General features: G+C 39.9%; 1 protein-coding gene across 1 annotated transcript in view; it reads right to left on the minus strand.

Annotated features, from left to right (window-relative positions):
- Positions 1 to 3,265: 3,265 nt before the first annotated feature.
- MTX3 (metaxin 3) overlaps positions 3,266 to 12,855 on the minus strand; it is a 15,910-nt gene continuing 6,320 nt past the window's right edge. Inside the window, exons 2-8 of the mRNA XM_017743664.1 lie at positions 12,581 to 12,683; positions 11,012 to 11,088; positions 9,394 to 9,486; positions 8,164 to 8,346; positions 7,945 to 8,021; positions 6,998 to 7,155; positions 3,266 to 6,607 (exon numbers count right to left, since the gene is read on the minus strand). Of these exons, the coding sequence (XP_017599153.1) occupies positions 6,324 to 6,607; positions 6,998 to 7,155; positions 7,945 to 8,021; positions 8,164 to 8,346; positions 9,394 to 9,486; positions 11,012 to 11,088; positions 12,581 to 12,683 (975 nt within the window). The 3' untranslated portion in view covers positions 3,266 to 6,323. The remainder of the gene's footprint in view (positions 6,608 to 6,997; positions 7,156 to 7,944; positions 8,022 to 8,163; positions 8,347 to 9,393; positions 9,487 to 11,011; positions 11,089 to 12,580; positions 12,684 to 12,855) is intronic.

Genomic DNA, 12,855 nt, shown 5'->3' on the forward strand with positions numbered 1-12,855 from the left:
GCAGGATATGTGTCACTGGCCATGGAGGTGCTACAGCTCTTCCTCTTACCACGGCTGCTGCTGAGCAGTTGTAACATACTGCTGAAGGGATTTCTAGAGGCGTCTCTCACTAGTGGTCACAACTCAGAGCAAAACTCACTGTGAAATCCTGGCCTGAACATACATAGCCCAGTGTATGTTTCTTTTCACCACAGCAAATGACAATACAAGCGAAGATGGACTCCATCTCCATTACTTGAAGGTTGCTTTGGGTAAGCCAGAGCTTTGCAGAGACTTCCACCTTCTTGTGTGTGCTCTCCCTCTCTCACCTCTCTGTTCCTGAAAACAAAAACTGTGAGGCGTCTGCGTGAGTTGGCAGGCTGCCTAACCACCTGTGTCAAAATGGCTTGGTAAATTTGATTTGAGCACTGAATGTTTACACCAGGATTGCTTCTACTTAATGAGCTGCTTGATACTCAAGGCATATAATTTCTATGCACTGAGGGCTTAAATGAAGGACCACATTCTGTATTTTGATAACAGTAAATCACCAACAGAATCCACATGCAACACTTGAACATATACAGATCTGGAACATTGACATCATGAAGAATAAAACCCATGTGAATTTAAAGAGAGAATGAGCAAAAGGGAGGTGAACAGCACTGAGGAACATCCTTGTGCTGGGCTGATTTACTGCAAGATCTCACTTGCTCTGAAGTACAGTGATTCCTGATCTCAGCTTAACTTTTAATGAAACACAGTAAATCTTGCTCGCTTGGTCCTGCACTGAGGCAGACTAACCCAGCACATTTCAAATATTTTAATCTTTTTTTTGTTGTTTTTTTCTTTTTCAATCAAACTTGAAGGAAGCCACTGGATTCCCCCCACGTTTTGCCCACATGAGAAGTACATTGTAGCTCATGAAGCAGTCTTTCAGTCCCAAATACCATGATACTCGTAAGTCTTTGACAAGAAGTCATTGAGGGTGAAAACAGATGCCCCTAATGCTTCTCCCTTGATCACATTTTCTTTCCTTCTCCTTCCCAGATTCTCATTCCAACCTGATCTAATATCTTTAGGGAGCTGGGGTCTATTCCTGGGATCTTTGCTCCAGGCACAAACAGCAAACCAGCACGGTACAGGGAACCCTGGACTTGGTTCTTCCATTTTTGCTTTAACACATCCCTGAGATGGTGCAAAAAACTCACTTGCCATCCTGGCAGCTGCCTGTGATACAGAACTCAGCTCCAGAACTGAGCTCCAGGTTGCTCCTGGCCCTTACCACTGCTGGGCAGGCCTCCATTGTGTGAGGAGGAGACCACAGAGTGGGGACTGGCCTCTGCCCTGCTGCCCAGACCAGGACACATGGCACTACAGGAGCATTAAGCCCTGCATCACCATTATCATGGCATGGCTAGGTCTCACGCAGATGCAGAACAGCAGTATCGCTGAGAGGCCTCCAGGCCAGATATCACGTACTATATGCCTGGCAAGTGGCTGGGCATGGGGAACAGCTTCTCATCAAGAAACATGCCTATGATCACCACTTAGGACAGCTTGTTGCCAACTGCACAGACCATCCAGATTTAAGAGCTACAGCATAGTTTGTCAAGCTAACATGTAAAGCTGCTCTGCCTTTCTGCGTGGAAAAAAAAAAGGCACTATGAATGGTTCCTGCTGCAGTGCCAAGAATCATACCAAGCAAAAGAAACCGACTCAAGGGAGTCTGCAAACCATTTTAACCAGGAATCAAATAGGGTGGTTTTCTTCTTAATGGAGTGCTATGCTACATTAGCAAAATTGATGTGTCATCATGAATGTGTAAGTGTATATAAAAGCCCAATGTAACAGTATTTTCAGAACGGGATGGGAGTGGGGAGAGAGGAGAAGGGGAAAGGAGGGGCAGACATTTTTAGAGCAGTCTTGGAAATGTTAAATAGAACATATTTGTAGCAATTAATTTGTAAACTTTTTCATCTCGTTTATTCTGCAATATATATATTCCTACAACCAGGTGACACAGAAAAACACAAAATAGCCCTAAGGATATCTACACATAGCTTTCACCAGAAGATTGCCTGGGAGCAGGGGTGTTAAATTTACAACCTGCCAAAGTGGTCCACTCCACTTACAACTGGCAGCTGGGTAAGTTGCTTTCAAGGTAGTATCTGTTCCTAGACACCACCTTTCCAGGGGGAGGGCAAGGAGGACAAGGCTTGTCAGCTGCCCTGGTAGCAGCAAGGCCCTGGAAACCCAGTGCTAAATCCCACACTTGCACATCATAGGTGTGCGCACCAGAAGCCAAAAGTGAACACATGAACCTGAAGTATTTAGAGACTGCAGAGCTGCAGCAGCTACAGCAGCCAGTGCTCTGCACAGGAAGCAGGCTGCAAACAGCAATTCCAAGGCCACACCACTGCTGCCTAGGCAGAAGGCTGCCTGACTCCTTGTGTTTCAGACCACCCACCAGCTCTGGCAGCGGAGGAAAAGCTATCACCGCAGCAGGTTTTCATCTTATGGTAAGAGTCAGGCAGCCAGGGCTTCCTTTGCACACAGCAGACACAGCACAAATCCAGGACTCAATTCTTAGGTATCACCTCCAGGAAGATGAATCACAACTCAATCTCATCTTTCTTCCCTAGCCAGAGAAGCAGCTCTGACTACTTCAGATGCAGACTGAGAGTTACTCAAATTGACCCCACCCTGGAAAGCATTCACCTCCCAGCTTCAGAACTCAGGCACACAAAATATGCCAGTAAACTAACGAGCAAGCCTGAGTTACCAGGCCAGGGATGACACTGTCTACATAAAGGAGTCTGGGTTTGAATTCTCCTTCAGTAGAAAGTAAAATAAGGGAGTGTACGGCTGTGCAACCTCACTGGTTGCCTGGGATTGTGTGCATGATTGCAGGCAATGTTTGCTGTGATCTCTAGCACTGTTGTCCTCTGCCATGTGGTGAAAGAAGTTCCTTGAGAATCAGTTTACCAAAATTTCACCATCAGGTGGCCCAGAGCTCACATTTAGTAAGATCAGCAAATGCATGCCTCCCCACTCCCCCCTTCCCAAAAGCGGCTGTGTTGAAAGAAAAGGAATGGTACTGAAGAGGTGTGATAAAAATTTAAAATCTGATCTCATGAATATGCTAACTTGCTTCAATTTCTTGTCCTAGCAGTCAGCAGGGTTTTTTGGTTTTTTTTTAATGGACAAGATAAACCTTTTTACAAGGATAACAGAGAAACACTCAAAAAACTCAACATAAATTCCACAAAAAGCTCTACAAAAATTCCACTAAAAATCCAAAATTTTAATATTGAAACAACAACCCTTTTTTACAAAGAGACTTTATAGGTTGAGTGTATGTATTCACAAAAGTGACAAACTAAGGCATATACTCCATAGCCGTGTTTGTAAAAGAAAAACTCTGGAAAGCTATGTGACTCGATCTCATGTAAATCTTGTCAAGCTACAGCCAGTACAAATTTTAAACATTTTAATTACTTTTGCATGTAATGGACTGTCAGTTTATATAGTTACCATGAAAGATGAGATTAATTAATTTCAAATCACTGCAACAAATACTCTAGTAAGAGCATGAAGCTTAAACAGTATTTTAAAGTGCTCATTAGAAACTGAACATTTCAATTAAGAAATGTTAAAGATATTACATTCCTTACATATCAAGTCCAAAGGTACAATATGTACACAATCTACCATCTTGTCTTTTACAAACAGGAAATAATTTATCTGTGTATCTCAAACATGACTAGTAGCCGAAGGGAAGCTGAAAGACTATTTTGATTTGGCCAGAAAAACAACAAAAAGAAAACCCAGAACAGTTATCCCACACATACAGCTATCAGAATTCTGTATCCCAAGCACGGCCATTTTGGCCAATCTACTTGTCTAATTCTCTTTACACCTACTCACGAAGCACCTGCCAGTACATTCCCAGTAAAAAATTACAGCATCTCTCTTGTGGCAGAATTGCTTGGGTCTCTAGAACTGGCAAGGCTGCTGTTAAAGAGAAAATGTAATTCAACAGAAGAAATATGCCCTGCAATACCACAGTTTGCAAAGAGAAAAGAACTTCGAACTAGACAGATCATCATACAACAAAAATTTGGACAATTTTTAGTTTTAATTTTTGAATCAACTGTAGAACTTATTAAAAAATAAGACAAAACTGATTAAGAGGCATTTGCAACAAATTTAAAAGCCTACATCATCTTTCTTATAAAGCCCTAACCAGTCCCTTTCAATCCATAGACACAGTACGTTTGCTAGTCGAGTCTTGTCCTGACAGCAACTAATCAAACTTCTCCATCCACTACAAGTTTTATGTGACTTTGACTTAACAGTTTTGCAGCATGTGGTATTACCCTGTGCACAGGTTAAGCCTGTTTCACAAAGGACTAGTACGAGGTACTGTGAAATGTTAGCATTGTGCATCATTTTAATCCCCATAGCGCACATGCTTTTCAATAATCCCCTTCAAAGTACGACATAACAAATTTTCAAAGATACAAACAACCATAAAACACAAACCCCAAGTTCATTAAAGCACAATAAAAATATTTACCTTCCTGTCATTTTTTCATTTCTCAGCTGCCATGAACGGCAACATTTTGTCTTTTCAGACTTTGCAACTGGACTTTGTCCTTTTCAGACAAAGTGTATAGCCACTCACATACAGTAACATGATTACAGTAAAATCAAAACCCACAAAATAAAGTAATAGTGAACATTCCATAAGCAGATTTTTAGCTTTTGGTAAACATTCTGCTAGGCTAAAGTCAAAAGTATGCTGTACAAAATGATGTTAACATCCACAATAATAAGCTTTGTTTAGCTTAGCTTCAGCTTAGTGTGTGGCCAGCCTAAACTACGCAATTTCTTAAAACAGATAGACAGAAGATTGTAAAGCTCTATTTCTTCTCTACTTGTACCCATTAGCAGATTCTTCCCTTGCAAAACATTCATGTGAAAAAAATTTACTGTGGCACTCAGTTGAATTACAAAACACACATGTACGGGCAACAAGTGGCGTCAAGGTGATAAACGACTCATTGGACTGCTTTCTTCTCCACCTGCAGCAAGCTTGAGCGTTGTGAGCTTACGAGGGGGATGCTGAGGACTCTTACGAAGGTTGTCGTCCATCTGCAGAGAAACAATGAGAGCCGGATCTGGCAACAGCAGAATATAGATTATACGATTAGTCTTATTTGTCAGGGCTGCCATCATTAGTACTGGGTTGGTGTATGTTTACTGTCAGGACCAGCCACAACTGGTGCTTTGGTTTCTTTCCACTCCCAAACAGATGCTTGTGTTAGAGCTGCTATTCATTTCCTTACATATGGTACATCAAACCCAGGGCAACTGGATGTGCTTCTGCTCAAGTCATTTGGTCAAGATTACTGAAGGAAGCAACACAGATTCTAAGAGGTCATAAATTGTACAATAGCCAAATGCTGCTAGAAGGCAGATCAAGAGTCAAACTGCTATCAGTGGATGCTTCTGTATATTCAGTACCAAGCAAGAATAATTTTTTTCACATCAGAAATGCTTGGGAGATGCTGACTGAATTTGTATTAGTGACACATTTCAAAAAGTACTTAATAAAGAACTTGTGATAAGACCTTTTCAAAGACAGGTTAAAATTAACCCCTGAATATAAACAATTCACATTTTCATAGGAAATCCATCTAATGCCCTATGCGTAATGTGGTCTCAAAAAGTTTCACCTGGTACAGAATAAAAGACAGCACAGGGCAGATCTGCAGAGGCTGCCTGGTCTATTCCATTTCCTCAAGGCAGGTCTATTCCATTTCCTCAATCATGCCTGACAAATGTCTATGTAACCCATTGTTTAAAACATCCACAGCCACACTTCACTGCCAGAAAGAGCATCAATACCTAATGCTATAGAAGCTGATCACAGTTTCTATTTCACACACTGGTTTTTGTCAGGAAGAAATGCCTTCTACCCTTTCAGTTAAAATGTTCTATCTGCATGAAAAGGCTAATTCTTCACAAGTATTTTTCAGGTAAGTTGTATAGCTTTTGGCAGGTGCTGAGTGACAGCCTTAGAAACAAGGAACATAGGAAAAACAGCTAGATGTAGAACAAGCAGGAGAAGAGTGACTGCTGCTTAGATACTACAGCATGCAGCTGGGAGCAAGGAAAGCTGGTGATCAGTCTTAATGTGCAGGACCATGTCCGGGTTTTGACCAACACATTTGCCTCCTCCTTTGCTGAATGTGCGCTTGCAGAAAGATACCACTCCTTTGTTGGTGTGCACACCTGCAAGACAATGTTCTTTTGGTTGTATTAAAAATTCTTTTCTAAGTGCAAGGCTTCATTAATTCCTCCTTCGAAATCGTGTAATATTCTTCCCACCTCTCTACAAAATGTAATTCACTAGAAAAGAAATAATTAAAATAAAGTCCACTGTATAGTTGCAATTGCCACGCAAAGGTATCTGTGAACAAGTAACCACAACAAAGCAGCAAAATTAAAGATACTGAAGTAAAAGTAACCTTTTCAATCAAGTTGGATTCCTTATTTACAAGCTGTGTGAGTTTCTGCAGATTAGCATCTGCTGTATCCTGTCCAGCTGGAGAATAGCCTGGAGAGTGAAGGCAGAAAGAGGAAGAGTGAAAAGGTATTTACAAAAGCTTTTAAATTATTAAAAAATAAACTCACATTGGAGAGAGAGTTCACACACTATTTTTATGCAAAGAAGAATTTAAGTGGAAAAGCCATTCCATGTGAGAAAATCAGGAGTACTAAGCGTGAGCCATATGCCAATGCTTGACAGAATCTAAAACTGAGTATTGACACTTGCTTTTGATTTTGAATCCTTTCTGCTCAACTTTAAAAGTTTCTCCACTTCGCCACAGAAAGTCTAGCATAAACTACATGAAATCTAATGTGCCTTGGTTCACAAATGGAACCCTAGAGTACTAATCCCAACACAAGTATAGATAACAAAAAGGATAAAAGAATCACAACTTGCCTGAGACAGTTAACCTGAAGTAGCAAGTTAGAATATCATCACAAAATCGACACAGATTGGGAAGCTGTTTCAAATGCTCTTGCAACTGTACCCTGGGGAAGCACACTTTATAAATTGGTGCAAGGAAGCCAAACACGAAGGCATCCAAGGTGGTAGGCCTAAAAAGAGTAACACAAGAAAACACTGAAGTGATTCAAGGTAAGACTTTTAAGATTTCCACAACCTAGTTTTCCATGTATGTCAAACACAACTCGGGACAGAATACAGTCAGCTCTTCTGTCATTCCACCTTTGCCTATCAACCTGATAAATGCTTTGTACCAACTATCTACTCCTTTCAGCATCTCTTAACTAGAGACATGCTGGCAAGCTGAAACAGTAATGTCAGCATTAAAACATAGTCATGCTATCCTAAACAAGACACTCTAAAACACCTTTCTGGCACCACAAAAGTCACACTGGGGACCAGGACCCTCTCATGGAGTGGTCCAACTTCAACAGCTAAAGAAGGGATCATTTTTGGCTCTATGTTGTCCCTATCTGCTTCCTGTTCTGCACACATACCACAGGAATAGTGTTCCTGGACCTACACCCTCCTCCCATGAGGGCAGAGTACTAACACCTCAGCCTAAAACATTTTTTTCTACATACAAAGCTACGAGGTGACATTCAGTGGCTAGAAAGTGTTCCCCAGTGCACCTTACATTTTCTTAGCAGCCGTGGGCAGCATTTCCCTTGCTGTGGAAAAAAGCAGGATAAGGGAGACATCACATTGAGTCAGTCCAACTATGTCATTTGTGCCCTGTTTGCTCATTCAGATGAGCAACTTGGAAGCACTTTTAACATCCCAGCAGGTTAAAAAAAAAAAAAAGTTCAAGTGTTCAGAGACTGGTGTGGTACCTTTTCTATTAATCATTTACCAAAACAATTTTTAAAAATCACACTCACGTATCTCCAAAGAAAAACTGAGCTGTTCCCAATCTCTTCGACAGGAGATTTAGGCACTCCTTGGCATCCCTGTATATCTGATGAGACACAAGACTGTCTAAGAGCCCTAGGTGTAGCCAGGCTGCACAGCACCATTCATCATTTGAAAGTGTGCTAGACTGTTTCAGTTCTTGTCTTTGACAGAACCAACTTACGAACTCCTTAATGCACAACACATACCTGTGCTTCCACTTCAGTGAGACTGTAGAGTGGAGGTCCTCCCTTGGTCAGCAAGATCCTGTTCAGCGCTTCCCTGGACATCTTTCCAGGCAGATACAAACTCAGTGGGAAGGCAATCTTTGAGGCAAACCATGGCTTTGTCACACTGCAGTAATTTTCAGCCTCAATCCAGAAAGTGTGCAGCTGTATCAACATGAAGAAAAATATAACTGAAATCTGAATGACATGAGTAGACATCTCATGAAACTTCATGTGAAAGACGATCTTGCTCAGAAAAGCAGAAGAACCAGGAATTATTGTAATTTAGGCCTACCAGGCTCTGCAAAGGAATACACTAATCCTCTGAGTATAGGAGTATATAAGTAAGGCAATAGTTACCTTCAAAATAAAGAAAAACACAAAAGACATTATGGAGAACTATATTCATCTGCATAAAATTACATGTGTACTATCTATGTACAGATACAGTGTATGTACACACACACACACACACACACACACAATCTTGTAACTATATTACAAAAAAGTTGCACACATATAGCAACAGGTTTGAACTTCCTGGAATTTTGTTTTGAAATTTTATAGAAATCTTAAAATTAAAGATACTATGAAATTATGAATTTGAAACCAGGGTCAGCTGAAAAGGCTAGCTTATGATATAATCTGTACAAAATGAAGCCAAAGTCATTCAGTCACTCAGTGTCTGTGGGTTTTATAGCGCTAATGTAATTACACTGAAATGGTGTAAAGGGCAAATGGCCATGCCTTATTTAGAACTGAAAAATTAAGCTCCTGATGGGCATTTTCATTAATCAAAAATTTTAATTCAACAGTTCAAAAGGCTTCCAGTTGTGTGTCTCACATCAGACACATCTTAATCAAAGGTTTTTCAGGAAATCAAATGAAACAAAACATGGCCACAATAAGGCATTTTCAGGCTACTGTTTCCCAAAGACCAACAGAAAAAAAAGATCTAAAAGAAAAAAATCTTCTAGGTATACTTTTAAAATGTCTTTCATAAATCTACTATTATTACTTGACACTCCACAAACACACACTTCTCTCCTTTTCAGAAGTTGCTAGGCAGTATTTCCAAAAAACAGACTAACAAAGCAACTATGTTCCAGCCAGGGCTGTGCTGAGAGACTTTAATGTCTCTCATGCTGGGCACCTCTTTCAGCATTCAATTCCAAATATTCTGACCATTACAAAGTATTTATTAGTATTTACCAGAGCAGGAAGCAGTTTCTCTTCAAGTAGTGCAATATATGCCAGTGTATCAGCTCCTTGTTTTGCAGACAAATCATAATCAGCATTGTATTTCTACAAATTTAAAAAAAAAAAACAACCCAAACCAAAAATATAGTCTTACACAGAACTTTCAAAAAACACGATCAATGCAAAGTTACTTCAAACTTAAGAGCTATCAAGGCAGTAAATATATAAACAATTTTTGGGACAGAAAGCATGCACTCACTAGAATTTTCCTTCTTCAGGTCAACTCTGCCAAACCCTGTTGCTTCTTGCTTTTCCAGTTTCCCATTCCTAGAGCTTTGGGCCCTCCTATTTCCAAAATAACCCTTGCATCTCCTTCCTATTTGTTTCCAAGCAAATGTCCAGCGATACAGAGGCAATTTTTCAACACTCAGGGATATAGAAAACCTCTGGTAAGTCTCCATTGTTATTTCTGAAGAAGCATCTGACACTTCAGCAGGTGTAAGCATAAAATAAAAAGCATGCATTCCCCTATTTTGCATTCTAGAAGTTAAGAAACTGGATGCTAACAATGTAAGGGATCAAATATGCCGCTAAATTAATGCAGTTAGTGACGGATCTTTTAATTCTAACACTGGATTCTTCTAAGATACATTATAAGGATTGGTAAATTTTGTGGGAAGTGAGTAGATTTGCTACATTAATTTAGAAACAAAGGGCCAGTGCTGATACTTGGACATCTGGAAAGTAAGCATGTAACTGTTTAACATAAAGAGGGTTTTTCCCCCCAACATTATGGAACCTTTGTTATTCACATGAATATCGAATTCAAATTCAATCCAAATGAATCTGAAACTTCAGAATTTCAAATAAACTGTCTAAAATTCCATCTCAAATGCAGTTTTCAGATTCTGTTTTTCCCCATGAAGGTTTGAAGTTTCACTAACATGGCATTCGTCAGATCATCTGACCAGACAGGAAGTGCATTTCTCATGTAAAAGCAGAACAGTGGGCTAGAGGACCATCTTAGGAATAAAAAGACGATGCCACTGTTTATTAGGTATCTTTATACTTTGTGAAAAGAAGAAATTGCACAGCTTTATTATTTGTGTACAAAACATTAAGAGTCCTACAAAAGCCAAGGAAGAGGCAATAACCTGGTGTGCATCAAGAAATGCCTGCAGACATTTTTATGTTACAAGCTATAGAAAAAATACATAGATTAAAAACAACACTGTATGTATTATCTTTGAAAAAATGAGCACTGGGAAATGACCCATTTAAACTGTTAGCGTAAACTATGATATCCTATGCAAAGTCATAATGACATCGAAAGTTTATAATTACAAGCAGGGTGATCAGTAAGAAACTGCTCGATTTAGGACAGTTTGACATCCTTTTCAATTTAAATTTTTTCATGTTTATTTTTAAATCTTTCACTCAACTAATGATCAAACTTTTAAAGAGCAATTTCTTATCCACCATTTTGCAATTCTCATGCATGTATGAAAAACTGAAAAACATTGGGTCTGAACTAAATTCCAGGTTTTTGGAAGCCTGTATCAGTGTACAAAGGAGACACGCAAGAGTCACTGCAAGGCAAAGAAAACAAATCTTTTTGAAAGAGACTTACCTGCTTTCTTAAGAAGTTCAGTATTTTTGCTGGCTGAGAAATAACAATGTCTTCTGATACCAGGACTGGTAGATCTTCTAGAAGGCATAAATAATACAGTCAACAATTTGTATGGATGAGTTTTAGCATAAATAGAAAGCAATCAGTCACTTTATGTACTTTCCTTTTCTCAACAGCTTGCTCTGATTTTCCTAACATGCAAACATAAACATAAAATTTTACATAGCAGGGGAGTTCCACCAAGGTTACAAATACTCTTAGTCTATTGTGGCCTTTACTAATAAGAAGACATTAAAAAGGGCAACATCAAGTCAGACTGAAACCAATGTTTTTTGCTAGGTGTCCAATACTTTGACAGCTAGGCTACTTGTCTGGATTTCAGATGTTCATTTTAAGATAAAAGTTCCAACTAAGTCCAACTGCTCTCTCAATTCATTCACCTCTGAGCCTCTTTTCAATTTTTCCTCTGTCCCTCCCCTCCAAATCCATTTTAACCACCTTTTTTCTCTAGCCTTGCTATAACCAGTACCCAAGCTACCACTGCATAACCATGAATCAGTCAAAGAACTACATACTTCCCCTCTCTCAGTAGTTGACTGGACAGCCTTTAGTCATAAAACTGCACGATCAAAGCATGTAGAGTGCAAAGTATGTGTAACAGGGGCTATTTTACAGCATATTCACAACATAACTGCCACAACAAGCCCAACAGGACAGTGCTAAATAATATTAAAATATCAATTATCACCAACACTTACTCTTAGACTGCTTTCTTAATTTATTTTATGTATTTTCCTTATGAGGATAGCCACCAAATTTCTAGCAAGTCCACCCAACCAGTTCTTGGTATTTCCCCCTAACAGAAAACACACTGAAAAGCAAGAACCAAAGGCTCAACTTCTGTATGAATACAGTATTGCCTGAACTGACAATGTGGTTAAGTGTGACAGAGGACTTTAAGCCTGCAGTGATTTTACCTCTCCGAAATACACCAAGACAATAACTGCTAAGCAAACAAATAAGCAATGAATAGAAGCATCCAAAACAAAAAATTCCTCTCTGACAGCTTACCTTCACCTTTTATCAGTCAAACCCTCTAACTCAGCACAGCACTAAACATCCCAGGTGGTGTAAGCTGTACTTGCTGAGGCTCACATTCCACTTTCAACTGTACCAAACCGTTAAGCTACAGGTAACCAAAGAGCTCTCCCATACACAAGTCTAGTTACTACTAATTTATAAATATGCAAAGTGCAAAAAGCTCACAAATTTGCTTTCACTATACCATCAATTCAGACTACCTGACGGAAACAGCTACATACTTGGCGTTACTGCTTTGTTAACTGTCTGCCGCTTCACCCATACACATTTTGATAAATTGTCCTCTGAAGCACTTCATTTATGACTTGCATTATTTTATTCTCACAAATTCATCACACTTGATCCTGTGAAGTCATTTAACTGAGGGAGACTGCACTCATGAACACAAACCCAACGCAAACACAGAAAATGGAACCCACATTTGTATCGCGGCTGTGATTAAAATAATGAAGGCTGCAAAGACGATACCTTTCGGAGCTCTCCAGGAGTTATTTACAGTATTCACTGTCACGGGAGCCCCAGAAAATTTGGCATAAGCCTGCAATAAAGATTGGAGCGCAGGGGAGAAAACCTGTCACAATGTGCAAGAAAAGCGTAAGACAGGGCTTTAAAAGTTGTGTTAAACACCTTCGTGCACTGAGGACCAACCACCAGCAGGTGCAAGACGGTTTTCGGTCGGGCTTCATTGCCCTAACGCGGCTCCAGGCAACACTGGGCAGAGGGGCCGCAGCCCCCCGGAAGGA

This window comes from Corvus brachyrhynchos, unplaced genomic scaffold (assembly GCF_000691975.1).
Source record: "Corvus brachyrhynchos isolate BGI_N302 unplaced genomic scaffold, ASM69197v1 scaffold8, whole genome shotgun sequence".
Taxonomy (NCBI): domain Eukaryota; kingdom Metazoa; phylum Chordata; class Aves; order Passeriformes; family Corvidae; genus Corvus; species Corvus brachyrhynchos.